Source organism: Carlito syrichta, unplaced genomic scaffold, assembly GCF_000164805.1.
Source record: "Carlito syrichta isolate Samal-C Ts95f unplaced genomic scaffold, Tarsius_syrichta-2.0.1 Scaffold315394, whole genome shotgun sequence".
NCBI classification, from domain to species: domain Eukaryota; kingdom Metazoa; phylum Chordata; class Mammalia; order Primates; family Tarsiidae; genus Carlito; species Carlito syrichta.
This window is the reverse complement of record NW_007259490.1, coordinates 122177-139761: the sequence shown is the minus strand read 5'-3', so window position 1 is coordinate 139761 and position 17585 is coordinate 122177. Positions and strand designations below refer to the sequence as shown.

Genomic DNA, 17585 nt, shown 5'->3' with positions numbered 1-17585 from the left:
TGCCCAGGCAGGTCTCGAACCCGCAGGTTCAGGCAATTCACTCACCTCAGCCTCCCAAAGTGCAGGATTACAGGCTGAGCCACCGAGCCCGGCTCCAAACTTTTTTTTAATGCATGCAGTTTAGAAGTTTAAAAATAATTAATTTCTCTTTTTTCCTGACTTGCTTCTTAGAAAGTGGCACAATGCTAATCTCTACAGCAAAACAAATTCAACACTTGTTGCTTGTCATTTTCCTGATGAAGTAGTACTAAAAAATAACAAGAATTGGAATAAAAGAAATATGAATGAGGTCATTAAGAATAAGTGACTGAGCCGGATGCAGTAGCTCACACCTATAATTCCAGCACTTTGGGAGGCCAAGTTGAGAGGACTGCCTGAGCCCATGGGTTTGGGACCAGCCTGGGCAACTTGGCGAGACCTCATCTCTACAATAAATTTTACAAAATTGGCCAGGTGTGGTGGCACATGCCTGTGGTTCCAGCTACTTGGAAGGCTGAGGTGGAAGGATCTTCTGAGTCCAGCATGTCAAGGCTGCAGTGGCCATGAACGTGCCACTGCACTCCAGCCTGGGTGACAGAGTGAGACTCTGACTCAAAAAAAAATAAAAAATAAAAAAAAATAATAAGTGACTGTAAGAAGCTTGTGTGTGGCCAGGCTCGGTGGCTCTCAAACCCACGGGCTCAGGCAATCCACTCATCTCGGCCTCCTGGGAGGCCGAGGTGAGTGGATTGCCTGAGCCCATGGGTTCGATACCTGTCTAGGCAACTTGGCGAGAACTCATCTCTACAATAAATCAAAAAATTAGCCGGGCATGGTAGCACGCGCCTGTAGTTCCAGCTACTTGGAAGGCTGAGCGAAAGGATGGCCAGAGCCCAGCAGGTCGAGGCTGCGGTGGCCGGGAGCGGCCACTGCACTCCAGTCTGGGCGACAGAGTGAGACTTCAACTCAAAAAAAAAAAGAAGCTTGTGTGTGAGTGAGTGAATGAGTGTGCAACTGACACTCATATAATGGGCTGTGGGAATACAGATACTTCTGAAAGCAAAATTTAGCTACACCAAAAAAATGAAGTAAGTGTACAGATACAAGCATGTCCATAATTGAGAAGCATTTCATAAATATTTGCCATTTGCCTTAAGATAACTCACTAATTCAACAGTGAACAGTGTAACATCTTTCTCCTAGAGAGGTATTAAGAGACTATCATTTAGGGACATATATGAGCTAAACTAAAAATGAGTTTACAGTAATTCCAAAGTTAAAAATATAAACAAGAATAAATTTTTCTTGCCTAAGAATAATATTGTACCTAACAAAAACAACACACACACACACACACACACATTATGAGCCATTCACAGATATACAGGATATGGAGATACCTGTAGATGAACTACAGTTGTTTCATATGACATCGATACACTGGGAAGTGCAGCAAAACAGTTTAAAAGTGTTGTAGTTCATGAGTAAGAAATGGAATGAATGTGATTTATTTGTGCTTATATTAGTTCAGAGTAACATAATGAAGAAAATTCTAAATGGTGAAGGGAATGATAAAAATACAGAGGAGGTATTAAAAATGCAAGGCAAAAATGGAAGAAGCACTTGATGGTTTTTGTTTGAAAACTATTTCCCACAAAAGAAGGCTCCTTGGAGAGATGGCTGAGGCAAGCCTATGGCAGGAACATATAATATAAAACCTGGGGCATCTTGCATGCCCAAAAACAAACACATTATCAAAGAATACTAGGTTCATGTTAAAAAGACATGTGGACTAATTAGAAGGGGCTCCCAGTGATGAAAGATGAGACAATTTGAGAATCAAATTGAGAATCAACTGATTAAAACATATAAAATTCCATGAGTTTATAACAATACCTAACAACAAAAACCTCAGTGATGCTCTTTGAAAGCTGCTATGATCCTAACACATTCTAAAAATTGATAAATAAGGGAAAGAATAATGCATAAGAAAAAGAAGAAAACCTAAGAAAACATAGTAATTAAAATATTAATTAAAATTTTTAATCCCTTTTTGCATATTGATTATGGATATACAACATGATGCACTGATCTCTTTTTTAAAGGAGAAAGGACCTCTTGGTGTCTTCCTCTAATGTAATTACCTTGTCAAAATAGCATTTATTAAATAGTTTGTTTCCCCTTTAATTCACCAAGAACACCAATACGGCAGGCATGAAACACGCAGCAAAATGCAAATCAAAGTTTGACTACATTATTCCCAGCACACTGTGAAATGATGATCTATGCTAGGGGATAACATTTTCTGTAAAGAGGCAGACCATAAATATTTTAGATTTTGAGAGCCATACTCTGTTATAATTACTCAACTCTGTCACCGCAGCACCTGCAGGTCACAGATAATTTGCAAACAATGAAGTATGGCTGTACTCAAATAAAACGATGGACACTAAAATTTGACTTTCATATAATTCTCATGTATCACAAAATATCCTTCTTTTTACAACCATTAAAAAAATACAGGCCGGGCTCAGTGGCTCAGCCTGTAGTCCTGCGCCTTTGGGAGGTTGAGGTAAGTGGATTGCCTGCCTGAGCCCACGGGTTCGAGACCCGCCTGGGCAGCGAGACCTCATCTCTACAATAAATCAAAAAATCAGCCGGGCGTGGTAGCGCATGCCTGTAATTCCGGTTACTTGGAAGGCTGTGGCGGAAGGATCGCTGGAGCCCAGCAGGTAGAGGCTGCAGTGGCCAGGAGTGGCCACTGCACTCCAGTCTGGGCGACAGAGTGAGACTCCAACTCAAAAAAAAAAAAAAAATACAGCCGGGCACAGGGGTTCATGCCTATAATCCCAGCACTTTGGATGGGGGAGGCAAGAGGATTGCCTGAGTCCAAGAGTTTGAGACCAGCCTGGGCAACTTGGTGAAACCTTGTCTCTATAATAAATTTTTAAAAATTAGCCAGGTGTGGTGGTGCATGCCTGTAGTTCCAGCTACTTGGAAGGCTGAGGCTGAATGATTGCCTGAGCCCAGCAGGTTGAGACTGTGGTGACCGTGAGTATGCCACCACACTCCATCCTGGGTAATGGAGTGAGACTCCAACTCAAAAAAAAAAAAATTCTTACCTTAAAGGTTGCATAATAAATGTTGGTGGCAAACCAGACTTAGCCCTTTGAAGCTAAACCTAACCTAGTGCAATGGATCTCTTTAATCATCTTAAGAACATTACTTAAAATAGTTTATCATTTAAAACTATTTATTTTAATTTAAGCTCCTCTTAGGTCAAATTACTTCATAGGTCTCAAAATGATTTATTGGTCAAATCTCACTAGTTGTTTTATATCCTAGCAATAATGTATATGAAAACAGAAATTTAAAACAAAATATAGCTGTGATAAAGTAAGAAAATTAGGTTTCAAAGAAACAGGACACCATCCTGGGCAGCATGGTGAGACTTCGTATCTACAATAAATCAAAAAAGTAGCTGGGTGTGGTGGCACATGCTTGTAGTTCCAGCTACTTGGAAGGCTGAGGTGGAAGGATTAACGAAGCCCAGCAGGTCAAGGCTGCCATGGCTGTGGGCGTGCCACTGCACTCTAGCCTGGGTGACACAGTGATATGATCCTATACCTTGAAAACCAAGGACATAAATAGTTACTGATTTTTGATAAAAACAGCCTATCCCCTTCAATGTAGCAAACTTATTGGCTATTACCACTCCTCAAAAAAAAATATAGAACTGTATTAATAGGCTATAGTATTTTCTCTTTCTATACTTATACTGTAGATGCAATTTTTTTTCTGTAGCTAGATAAAAATGAGTATTGGAAAACCCACAGCTATTCAGAGTTAATCCTGAAAGATAACTAAATTGGCTTATCCTACTTGAGGCTTATAAACTGAAGAAAATTCAAAGGAGATCTGTAAATTTTTTAAGCAATAAAGAAAGTAAATGGCTTCTTAAGGTGACGACTAGAAGAAAAATGTGTGGCTATTTAAATTCTGGTATATAGTAGAAGTTAGTGTCATCAAATCACATATAAGAATCCTATCACTCAGAACACACAAAGTATTTCTTTTTTTTTTTTTTTGAGTTGGAGTCTCACTCTGTCACCCAGACTGGAGTGCAGTGGCCGCTCCCGGCCGCCGCAGCCTTGACCTGCTGGGCTTCAGCGATCCTTCCGCCTCAGCCTTCCAAGGAGCTGGAACTACAGGCACACGCTACTGCGCCCGGCTAGTTTTTTGATTATTGTAGAGATGAGGTCTCGCCAAGTTGCCCAGGCGGGTCTTGAACCCGCGGGCTCAGGCAATTCACTCACCTCAGCCTCCCAAAGCATGGGATTACAGGCTGAGCCAACGAGCCCGACTTCAAAGTATTTCAAGTTACATAAACCTTCCACAAGGTTGTTACCTAATGTCATCAGAGCAGCAATCAGCAACCATCCAGCTTGTGTGCGCTGAGCTGAAAGGCGACTGTTTTGAGCTGCAGAACACAGCAAATCCTCTGCTAATGTCATAATAATCTATTTGGAATAAGAAGAACAAGGTTAAAAAATCCGTTTATAAATTATCAGCAAATGACAGCAATAATCTCTTGAAAAAATTAATTCGTATATAAAATAAATCGAAGTGATGAAGAATTGTCACTAATGTAGTCTACATAATAAGACTGTCATACAGGAAACTATAACAAATTAAGTCTTCAAAGTTAAATACTGGTATAATATACCATCACTTAGCAAATCCTAAATACTTTGTACAACATATGTGACAACATTGTAAAACTGTTCAAGTAGAGCTTTGTAGAATCTGAATTTACTCTTCATTTTAAGCACCTGTGTCTTTAAATTTTAAAAAGTGTCATCAAAGGAGTCTCTCTTTTAAAAATTCTACATGGCTGAAATGGAGGACTTTCTGACATTATACAACCTCCCCAGGTTGAAACAAGAAGACACTGAGACACTAAATAGGCCAATAACAACCCAGAAAATTGACTCTGTCATATGAAAACTACCTATAAAAAAAAGTTCTGGACCAGATGGCTTTCCAGCAAAATTCTACAAAATGTACAAGGAGTAGCAGATACCAATCCTATTGAAAGTATTCCAGACAATTGAGAAAAATGTAATTCACCCCAAATCATTTTACGAAACTAACATCACACTGGTACCCAAACCGGGAACAGATCCAATAAAAAAAGAGAACTACAGGTCAATATCCCTTATGAACATGGATGCAAAAAGCCTCAACAAGATTCTAGCAAATCAGATTCAAAAGCACATCTCAAAAATCATCCACCATGACCAAGTAGGCTTCATTCCCGGAATGCAGGGCTGGTTTGACATTTGCAAGACCATAAAAGTAATTAAATACATCAACAGATGTAAAAACAAGAACCACATGATTATCTCATTAGACACAGAAAAAGCTTATGATAAAATCCAGCATTGCTTCTTGATAAAAACCCTCAAACACCTACGTATAGAAGGAACTATAAAACTAGTAAGTGCCATCTATGATAAACCCACAGCTAACACAGTGCTAAATGGACAGAAACTAGAAACATTTCCCCTGAAAACTGGAACAAGACAAGGCTGCCCACTCACACCCCTCTGTTCAACATTGTGTTGGAAGTCCCAGCTCGGGCAATTAGACAAGAGAAGGAAATCAGGGGTATCCAAATAGGAAAAGAGGAAGTCAAGTTATCCCTCTTTGCAGATGATATGATTCTATACCTTGAAAATCCAAGAAAATCTGTCAAAAACCTACTTGCACTGATAAAAGACTTTCAAAAATCTCAGGGTACAAAATAAATGTGCAAAAAAGACAGTTGCATTACTATACACCAACAACAAGCAGGCATAGACCGAAATTAAAAGCACAATCCCATTCACAAGAGCCACACAAAAAAATGAAATATCTCGGTATCTTCCTAACCAGAGAAGTGAAAGACCTTTACAATGAGAACTACAAAACACTGCTCAAAGAAATCCAAGAAGATACAAACAATTGGAAAAATATTCCATGCTCATGGTAGGAAGAATCAACATTGTTAAAATGTCCATCCTAGCCAGGCTCAGTGGCTCAGCTTGTAATCCCGTGCTTTGGGAGGCTGAGGTGAGTGGATTGCCTGAGCCCACAGGTTCGAGACCCGCCTGGGTGGCAAGACCGCATCTCTACAATAAATAAAAAAATCAGCCGGGTGTGGTTGCGCATGCCTGTAATTCCGGCTACTTGGAAGGCTGAGGTGGAAGGATCGCCGGAGCCCAGCAGGTCGAGGCTGCAATGGCTAGGAGCGGCCACTGCACTTCAGTCTGGGCGACAGAGTGAGACTCCAACTCAAAAAAAATAAATAAAATAAAAATAAAAAATAAATAAAATGTCCACCCTACCAAAGGCAATCTATAGATTCAATACAATACCCATTAAGTTATCAACATCATTCTTCTCAGACCTGGAAAGGACAATACAGAAATTCATATGGAAACATAAATGACCATGAATAGCCAAAACAATCCTTAACAAAAGAAACAAAGCAGGAGGTATCACACATCCAAACTTCAAACTTTACTATAAGACAACATTAATCAAATCAGCCTGGTATTGGTACAAGAACAGGCACAGAGACCAATGGAACAGGATAGAGATTCTGGAAGCAAAGTCTCAATTTCTCAACCAACTCATCTTTGACAAAGCCTCCAACAACCACTGGGGAGAGGAGAACCTATTCAGTAAATGGTGCTGGGAAAACAAGCTGATCACATGCAGAAGATTGAAACAGGACCCCTACCTATCATCTTACACAAAAATTAACTCTAAATGGATCAAAGACTTAAATGTAAAACCTCATACTATAAGAATCTTAGAAAACGCAGGATATATACCCTTATGGAAATTGGAACTGGTAACCAATTACTGATGAGAACCCTAAGAACCCATACCATAAAAAGTAAGATAGACAAGTGGGCTATCTTGAGATACCACCTAACCCCAGTAAAAATGGCCATCATTAATAGAACAAACAACAACAGATGCTGGCGAGGAAGAAAAAGGAACACTTCTACACTGCTGGTGGGAATGCAAACTAATGCAACCTCTTTGGAAGACAGTGTGGTAATTTCTGAAAGAACTAAAAATTGACCTTCCATATGACCCAGCAGCAATTCCCCTATTGGGAATATACCCGGAGGAACTCAAATCATTCTCCAAAAAAGATACCTGCACACCTATGTTTGTTGCAGCTCTAGTCACAATAGCAAAAACATGGAACCAACCAAGCTGCCCATTGAAGCTGGACTGGATTAAAAAAAATGTGGTACATATACACAGTGGAATATTATGCAGACATAAAGGACAAACATATGGACTTCACAGCAACTTGGATGGATTTAGAGTCAATCATACTCAGTGATCTATCACAGAAACAAAGGACAGAGTACTGTAAGTTCTCACTCGTAAGTGGACCTTGAACAAATGTCATAATACAATATCATAATACATAATTATCAAATATCATAGTACATAATAATAAGGCATTGACAGTAGTGGGAAACTACCAAGGGAGAGGGGGTGGGATTGGCAGTTGAATGAAACTGCTAGGGAAGGGAGGGGCACACCTCATCCTCAAGGGTACCTGCATAATCAATGCCGGTATACCTAACCCTGAATTATACCCAACATCTTTAAAATAAAAAAATTAAATTTAAAAAAATTCTACATGCCACTTTCAGACCACAGTAGCTGATAATAGTCTTTTGAGAGGCAGTAAACCACAGTGGTTAAGAAAAGACAAAATAAGCCAGGCATGGTGGCTCAAGTCTGTAATTCCAGCAATTTGGGAGGTGGAGGCAAGAGGATTACCTGAGCTCAGGAGTTCGAGACCAGACTGAGAAACATGGCGGGACCTTGTCTCTACAATAATTCAAAAAATTAGTCAGGTGTGGTGGCACTGCCTGTGAGTCCAGCTACTTGGAAGGCTGAGGCAGAAGGATTGCCTGAGCCCAGTAGGTCAAGGCTGCGGTGGCTGTGAGTATGTCAGTGCACTCCAGCCTGGGTGAGACTCTGACTCAAAAAAAAAAAGAATAGTCAAAATAGTCTCACAGTGAAGAATGGGATTCCTTAAAATGTTATATTTTAAAGTCTAGGAAATAGGCAGTGTTATAAAACAAGAGAGAGGAAAAACTAAACATTTCACATTTATGGATGATATATTGTTATATAATACAAAGGATAGGGAGTATAGTAGGTCTGAGAAAACATTCGTTACCTCTGGAAAAGCAGCAAGTATCTACGTTTTCTAAAGAGGAAGGCTAATGTATTTTAAAACACTCAACCAACTTTAACATTAATTTAGGACCACATATAGCCCATTCAGTCAATAGACAGTACTCAAAAAGCGTGAGGTCAAAACAAACCATTCTAGTCAAATCAAGACAAATGAATATTCTCTCAGAAAGAAATTTCAAATATAATATGGGGATGGAAACCTTGTTTGAATTAACGAGACCTGAGGACAGATTTAATTAAATGCATGCTATGACAATTTTTTGCTTAGCAAGATGTGATGTGATGTGTTAGCTCAGAATATAACTAAAATAATAAAATTAACTATCAGGGAGGTTGAAGCAGGAGCTCGAGGCTGCTGTGAACTATGATCATGCCAGTACTCTAGCTTAGACGACACACTGAGATCCTGTCTCTTTAAAAAAAAAATTAAATAAGTAATGTCACCTCCCAAAGTTATCAACTACTTTATTTCAGCCACACTGGCAATACTCAAAATATTTTTGAAATTGTTTAAGTTATGGAAGGATCTTTCGAAGAGCATAAACTGTAAAGGATATAGTATAAAACTCAATAATGACATAGGAGTAACAATAAAAAAGAAATAAAAATGATTTTTCAAATATATTTACGTGTGTAAGGTGCAGGATATAAAGACTTTCACTGTAAAACAATATTCTCTGATAACTTACAATTACTAGCTATTAAAAAAGAAAAAAAATTCTGGCCAGGCACAGTGGCTCATGCCACTTTTGATGGCTGAGGTGGGAGGACTGCTTGAGGCCAGGAGTTCGAGATCAGCCTAAGCAACATAGCAGGATCTCACCTATACAAAAAGCAAATAATCAGCCAGGTGTACTAGGTACAGTGAAACCGACTGCACCACTGCACTCCAACCTGGGTGACAGAGAGATACTGGCTCAAAAAAAAAACAACAAAAAAAACTTGGTTCCTAAGAACATTAACAATTATTTGTCTATTTCATTTTATGATATGTAAACTAATTTCAAAGTAATACCACCAATAATATCACTAACTAAAATCATTAAATAAAATTTAAGATTTCTTTTGCAGCTCTATTTATCCTTTACAATAGAATTTTAAATGTACTCATGGCTGGGTGCAGTGGCTTATGCCTGAATCCCAGCACTTTCTGTGGCCGAGCCAGGAGGATCACTTTGGGCCCAGGAGTTTGAGATCAGCCTGGGCAACATAGCAAGACCCCATTTGTACAACAAAAAAATTAATTAGTTAAATTAGTCTGGTATGGTGGGGTATGGCTGTAGTCCGAGGCTGAGGGAGGAATCATTTGATATATGGCAGGGCTAGATATACAGCAAAATAAAGTTTTCAGAAACAAATTTTGTTTTTACATGGAGATATTCTGAACAAAAAGCGCTCCTTCAGTGTGGACAAACATTTTAAACCATCCTTTCATTTTTCACAGCAATTATGTTAATGTTAATAACATTTAACTCTGAAGTCTGTGGGAGTAGAACAGTTGATTACTCAAAAATCTGTCCTATACGGCTTTGACTGGGTGATATACAAAAAGACTATGACGTTTTAGGAGAAACTTGAATCATCATTGTCACATACAGAGAATAAAATCACTACCTTGCCTTTTCCATGAGGAATTCCTAAAGGACAATGTTTTACTGCTCCCAACAAAGCGGCCACAGCAAAACTAAATCCAGTCACTGCGTCAGGTGAAGACTTAAGTACAGTAAGCCGTTCAAGGCAACGATCTAAGAGAGGTGTTAAGTACGAAGGTAATGCCACAGCAATGCAGTGTAAACACCAAGCCGCCGCTAGTCGTACACAAATGCTAGGATGAGAAATAACTGAAATGACACTGTCAAGAAGGCCTGGAAAGATAGAATAAATAAACGATGATTTTAGTACACAGACAAACCTCACTTAAGCATATAATAGTCAAAAGAATAAATAACTACATGGATATAGATTATTTTTATTGAAAGCCAAATTAGAAAAACATTGATATATAGTTTTTTAATCTAAGAATTCTAATATATCTCATGAAAACTGGCTTAAATTAAGTCAGTACACATGAAAAATTTTATTTCCCAAGAAGCCAATATTCTTCCAACTTTATCTTGAAATTATTACTAAATTGGTATTAGAAATTTTAAATTAACAATAAATAACAAATGTCATACCTTGCCACATTCTTTTTTTTTTTTTTTTTTTTTGAGTTGGAGTCTCACTCTGTTGCCCAGACTAGAGTACAGTGGCAAGCTCTGGCCACTGCAGCCTCAATCTGCTGGGCTCAGGTGATCCTTCCGCCTCAGTCTTCCAAGTAGCCTGACCTACAGGCACGCAATACCATGCCCGGCTAATTTTTGAGTTATTGTAGAGGTGAGGTGTCGTCAAGTTGCCTGGGTGGTCTCGAACCCGTGGGTTCAGGGAATTCATTAGCCTCGGCTTCCCAAAGTGCTGGGATTACAGGCTGAGCCACTGAGCCCAGCCTACACTCTCCTTTTTTAATCCCTTCTAGTACATTTCATCTATATAACTAGTATGCTTATATCCACCATGTTGCTCTTATGAGAACAAAATGTGAAAATCAAGGCTTTGCTGGGTCTTCAGTGGGCTACTAATCCACTTCAAAGTCAGTGGACTATCACTACCAGCAAGAAAAACGTCTACATTTTTATAATACAACACACATCTTCAGCAAAACATGTACGTTGCATATCATTGAAGCTTACTTAAATAAGTATCCCAGATTTAAATAGCTTACAAACACAAATAAAGTTTCTCAGCCAGCAGTATCACAAAGGACAAAAGCCATAAAAAGTGATCAAAAAAAGAAGACAGTCACTAGAGACTACATACTGTATAATTTCATTTACTTGAAATGTCTAGAATAGTAAATCTAGAAAGATTAGTAGTAGATTAGTGGTTGTCAGAGACTGGGAAGGAAAATGGAAATGATGGCTAATGAACTTCTTCTTGAGGTAATAAAAAACAATGGAATTAGACAGTGGTAGTGGTTGTACAATTCTTTGAATATATCAAAACCACTAAATTGTATACTATGTGAGAGTGAACTTCATTATATGTGAATTATATGTTAATATGTTAATACAGTTGTTACACAGTGATTACGTAAATAATTTTCAAAGACAGCAAGAAAATAAAGACTGTTTAAAAAGACTTTTGAGGGCCAGGTGCGGCGGCTCAAGCCTGTAATCCTAGCACTTTGAGAGGCAGAGGCTAGGGGATTTCCTGAGCCCAGGGGTTCAAGACCAGCCTGGGCAACTTGGCAAGACCTCATCTCTAAAATAAATAAAAAAATTAGCCTGGCGTGGTAATGTACACCTGTAGTAGTTCCAGCTACATGGAAGGCTGAGGTGGAAGAATCGCCAAGCCCAGCAGATCCAGGCGGTGGTGGCCGTGAGGGTGCCACTCTACTCCAGCCTGGGCAACAAAAGTGAGACTTGAACTCAAAAAACAAAAACAAAACAAAACAAAATAAAAAGACCTTTGAGGAACCGAATTACATGTCTCATACAGATAGTAATGCTTTCACTGTAGATGAGAGATTAGAACCCAGGTTCACTTCTTGGTAAGTTTTTCCATGTTATGTATCTCCAGAAAGGGGAACAAAGGGAGACTTAAGAGAATAATCTTTCATTACAAAAGCAAAAACAAAAATAAAACCCAAATATATACATATTTTTGATAATTCTGATTACAAATTTTTCATAAAACAACTCTAATAAATCTATAATGAAATTTATAATAAGTGAGATATATAAGAAGGTTTCTTTCCTTGGAAAAAGTTATTGAGTATATAGTAAAAACAACGTCTTCAGATGAGTCAACAATAACAGATATACCTGCACTAGAGTCCTGTAGCAAAGGTGCAGCTGTGGTACCAAGACTGTGTATGAGATTTCCAAGTTCTTGCAGAGCACATACAAGCATATGCTGGCTAGCTGCTACATCTGTGGAACTAAGTCGGGTTTCCAAATTACCATCACTTATTACAGCATCTAATAGAAACACAAAAATTAGCTATGCATCACTACTGTATTAAAATATATTGTACAGGGTGTTAGGAACAGAAAAACATCAAGGCAAAAATTAGTACAGACACTTGATCTATACGAAATGCTTGAGGTAATAACTAAAATGTTTAAATGGGGACTTGTATCAATAGAGAAAGAACTGAACTACTATAGTCAATTTAGTTCAAGCAACCCAATCAGAGATCCCTTGCTACTTTTTTAGCAAGTAGCACCGTAAGGGAGAACTCACGGGAAATGAAAAAATATTCCAACATTACTGATACTCACGATAAGCAGAGTAGACACTGAGACAGACTGCTTCAAAAATCATTTATCTTAACTTCTATAGGAAGTACAATGTGAATTCTGAGGAACTATTATCATCAGCCTTCAAAATTTCTATATTAATATAGAAATGTATAGCCAGGCGCAGTGGTTCAAGCCTGTAATCCCAGCACTTTGGGAGGCTGAGGTGAAGACTGCCTGATTCCAGGGGTTCGAGACCAGCCTGGGCAACTTGGTGAGACCTCATCTCTACAATAAAAATTAAAAAAAATTAGTCGGGTGTGGTGGCACATGCCTGTGGTTCCAGCTACTTGGAAGGCTGAGGCGGAAGGACTGCCGGAGCCCAGAAGGTTGAGGCTGCTCTGGCTTTGAGGGTGCCACTACATTCCAGCCTGAGTGAAGGAGTGAGACTCCAACTCAAAAAAAAAAAAAAGAAATGTATCAGTCTTTTTTCCAAAGAGACAATTCCTTTAGCACTGATAAAAGAGAGTCTTAGCCGGGTTCGGTGGCTCAGCCTGTAATCCCCTGCTTGGGGAGGCTGAGGTGAGTGGATTGCCTGAGCCTGCGGGTTCGAGACCCGCCTGGGCAACTTGGTGAGACCTCATCTCTACAATAAATAAAAAAAAATTAGCTGGGTGTGGTAGCACACGCCTGTAGTTCCAGCTACTTGGAAGGCTGAGGCGGAAAGATCACCTGAGCCCAGCAGGCGAGGTTGCGGTGGCCGGGAGTGGCCACTGCACTCCAGTCTGGGCGACAGAGTAAGACTCCAAATCAAAAAAAAAAAAGAGTCTTGGCAGATCCATACCCATAACTTTCTTTAGCTTCCAGATGGCCTGGCAAATGTCTTTTACAGCAGCAATTTGAGCCTTTTCTCCAAGAAGGCTTCCTATAGTAGCCCGAAGAATAAATGAAATACAACGACGACAGCAAACAGCATCAATCTGAGTTTGGGTGGCTTTAGGGTGTGACTGTGACACAAGGTTTAGGATATGAGAAAGAAAAGCAGCAAAATTTTTCTCTAGCCATCCTCCTCCTAGTGTTGAAACAAATACCACGTAAGCCTAGAAAAGAAAAGAGTTTTATCTTCAAAATTAAATAAATCCAATTCTATATTATTTTCCACAAAATATGTAGAATTTACCAATTTTTTAATTCCCTGTAAATTATATTCTTTCCTGATTTATAGCCACTTGAAGAATATAAACGTAGCATCATTTTTTTGTTTTTTAAAGTTAAAACTGAAGTGCATAATCTTTCAACTAAGACTTCATTTATATTGCCTCAGTTTTATTTTGGTCAGATTGTGCAAAGTTTTAGAATAGTCAGCATAGCCAGTGAATATGTAAAACGTGTCTGTGGCATCACTAAACAAAGATTTCAAGCAATTTAACATTCTCAACAAGAAGACCTAATTTAAACATAAAAAAACTTTATAAGTATCTAACTATGCTCCAACAATATAATTCTAAGGAAATTTAGTTCTAGAAACCTGAAAATTTACAATGATGAAAGTACTGCTTTTTATTTTCACGAATATTAATGGTTTTTCTTACTCTAGACATATAAAGACAAGTAGTTTTCTTATATATTTTGTTCCTTAAAAGCACAGTTTAATTATAATTACACTGGGAAGTTCACATTTTCATGAAGACTACATACAGTATAAAACAAAGAGGATATTTTTAAAAAATATAAGTTTATTTTGAACCATTAAGGCATTTAGAAAAAAAATATCCGGCTGGGCTCGGTGGCTCAGCCTGTAATCCCAGCACTTTGGGAGGCCGAGGTGAGTGGACTGCCTGAGCCCGTGGGTTCGAAACCTGCCTGGGCAACTTGGCGAGACTCATCTCTACAATAAATCAAACATTAGCCAGGTGTGGTAGTGCGTGCCTGTAGTTCCAGCTACTTGGAAGGCTGAGGCAGAAGGATCGCCAGAGTCTAGCAGGTCGAGGCTGTGGTGGCCGGGAGTGGCCACTGCACTCCAGTCTAGGTGATAGAGTGAGACTCCAACTCAAAAAAAAAAAAAGAAAAGAAAAAAATATTCAAGAAAAGAATGTAGAGACTTCTGGGTTGTTTTATTGTAAGACATCATTTCCAAGAGTTTACCTTTTAAGATTCTTTTTTTTGAGGACTGAAAAGTTAAGCATTGAAGTAAATTAAAGATCTTTAAGAATTAAAACCAGCCGGGCTCGGTGGCTCAGCCTGTAATCCCGCGCCTTTAGGAGGCTGAGGTGAGTGGATTGCCTGAGCCCGCGGGTTCGAGACCCGCCTGGGCAGCGAGACCTCATCTCTATAATAAATCAAAAAATCAGTCGGGCGTGGTAGCGCATGCCTGTAATTCCGGCTACTTGGAAGGCTGAGGCGGAAGGATCGCCGGAGCCTAGCAGGTCGAGGCTGCGGTGGCCAGAAGTGGCCACAGCACTCCAGTCTGGGTGACAGAGTGAGACTCCAACTCAAAAAAAAAAAAAAAAAAAGAAGAATTAAAACCATACACAATGATTATTTCACCCATGCTAAATGATATGGACCTAATAGCTTACATTTGAACTGTATGAGCATACATAAACACAATGGAAAAACATGTGAACCCACAAGACACATGAAAGCACAAAGGCTAGAAACAAAAAAAAAAGTGTTTCAAAGGAAATAAAAAACTTTCATTATTAGGAACTTGGAAAGCATCTTGTGAGCAATAGATTTTCTTCCTTGTAAACTAGTTTTTGAAAAATATTTTGGTTTCATCATTTATTTCTATTTATAAGTATGAGCGTGTAAGTGGTGACCTTACATACTATCACTTCTGAGGAGACAGATACTAAAATTTTCATAATAGACCAGTCAGAATCAGATTGAGATATTAAATTGTGATTCCAACCTGAGTAACTCCAACTCGAACATCCCTACTGACTGAACTGGTTCCTTTCAGCATATCTCCACTGGCTCGAAGAAATCCTGAACTCCCACGTAGAAACCCTGTTCCTAGTAATTCCAGAACTTCCTCCAGAGATACTCTGCGAATGCTTTGACGTGAAGCTGCTATGACAAAGAACAAAATAAAACCATGATTCATATTTTATAGGCTAAATTTTAATGCATGTTCTTGATGTGCAAAAAGTCAGCATGTTAAAAGAAACAAGAATAAAAATTCAAACAAAATGCAAAATTTCAGTACCATCTACACATTAATGCACAAAAAGGACACACAAGTGTTTAGAGGTCAAATCAGAAGGCACCCTGAAGTACAATGTCAGGGATATCTTAAAGTCTACGCCATTTTAAGATTATACTCTACTGCTCCCTTTCCTTAAAGAAGTTAAAAGGCCAAGTCTTTTAAAACAAGGGAAAATATAAATAAGACTGCTCTAGTTCTCCATAAACTAAAATGCTGTACAATGCTTTGAAAATTCTTTTGAAATGCTAAAAAAGCCAAAATCATAATTTTATTTTTCCAAATGTTCTACAACTCTTAATGAAATTTATATAAAGCAATTATATCCTATTTTTAAAAATTTTCCACTGGCAATACAACTTTTTCCCTCTGTCTTTGAAGAAATCAAAGATGAATATCTTTGGAATAATTATCCACTATTAATAAAAAAAGAAAATCTGCTGTGCTCGGTGGCTCAGCCTGTAATCCTGCGTTTTGGGAGGCTGAGGTGAGTGGATTGCCTGAGACTGCAGGTTCGAGACCCGCTTGGGCACTTGGCGAGACCTCATCTCTAAAATAAATCAAAAAAATCAGCCGGGTGTGGTAGCACATGCCTGTAATTCCAGCTACTCGGAAGGCTAAGGTGGAAGGATCGCTGGAGCCCAGCAGGTCGAGGTTGCAGTATCCGGGAGCTGCCACTGCACTTCAGTCTGGGCAACAGAGTGAGACTCCAACTCAAAAAAAAAAAAAAGAATCAATTTCTCCCTTTCGTTTTTCTCCTGAAAATTAATGGTCAGAAGTTCTACCCTTGTTACAGATGCAAATCATGCAGCAGTCAAGAAACAAACTTTGGTAAGTTACAAACAAAAAAAATCTACTGCCTATCTAAAAGAAAAGAAAACCACTTGAGACAAATGATAATCTATATTGGCATTTGGGAAAGAAACATTATTGAATACTACAAAATCCATGCCTTGTGCATTATAAATTCTAAGAAGAGACAAACAATAAATGTAGTAAACAACTAACTATGCAATACATTAAACAGGGATTAAAAACCATGCAGAAAATAGAGCGGAATAAATGAGATCAGGAACACTGGGGTGAGGAAAGTATTGTTTATGATTTTTAAAGGGATCATTGGGATAAAATTCAATGAAAAGCATAACATTTAAACACAGTTTGACTGTAGTGAGGAAATTAGTCATGAGGATATCCAGAGAAAGTGTTCTAGGTAGAGGAAACAGCTACGGTAAAAAGGCCTTGACATGATGCCCAGTGAGTTCAAGCAGAGCAGTGTGGATGGAGCAGTGAAGGGGGTCTGCAGGTGAAAGATCAGAGTGCAAGGACGGGGAGAGAACTGAAGACCTAGGACCTTGTAGATCATTAGGACAAGGATGCGATTGAAATGAGATGCCACTGGAGGACCTTGAGCAGAGAAGTGATATAATTTGTCATGTTGCTGCTGTTTTGAGAATACACTGCAGAGCTGGGAGAAAGACAGAAAAGTAGGGAAACCCATTAGGAGTGATTTTTAAATTCAAGCAATAGATGTTGGTGACTTGGATCAAGATGGATGCGGTGAAGTGGACTGGATAGAGTATGGATATACACACATATGTATTTTTAAACTTTTAATTAGAAAAAACTCAAGATTACAAAAAAGTTGTGAGAACAGTACAATAAACTTCCTTATACACTCATGTGCCAAATAAGGATGCTTCATTCAACGAATGACCACATACATGAAGTTGGTCCCGTAAGAGTACAATGAAGCTGAAAAATTCCTATTATCTAGTGATGTCTTTTTTTTTTGAGTTGGAGTCTCACTCTGTTGCCCAGACTGGAGTGCAGTG

At 38.7% G+C, this 17585-nt stretch overlaps 1 protein-coding gene across 1 annotated transcript in view; it reads right to left on the bottom strand.

Moving 5' to 3' along the window:
* LOC103275265 (HEAT repeat-containing protein 5A) overlaps positions 1–17585 on the bottom strand; it is a 72200-nt gene that overhangs the window by 37779 nt on the left and 16836 nt on the right. Inside the window, exons 6-10 of the mRNA XM_008072670.2 lie at positions 15457–15617; positions 13387–13642; positions 12126–12281; positions 9877–10127; positions 4388–4499 (exon numbers count right to left, since the gene is read on the bottom strand). Of these exons, the coding sequence (XP_008070861.2) occupies positions 4388–4499; positions 9877–10127; positions 12126–12281; positions 13387–13642; positions 15457–15617 (936 nt within the window). The remainder of the gene's footprint in view (positions 1–4387; positions 4500–9876; positions 10128–12125; positions 12282–13386; positions 13643–15456; positions 15618–17585) is intronic.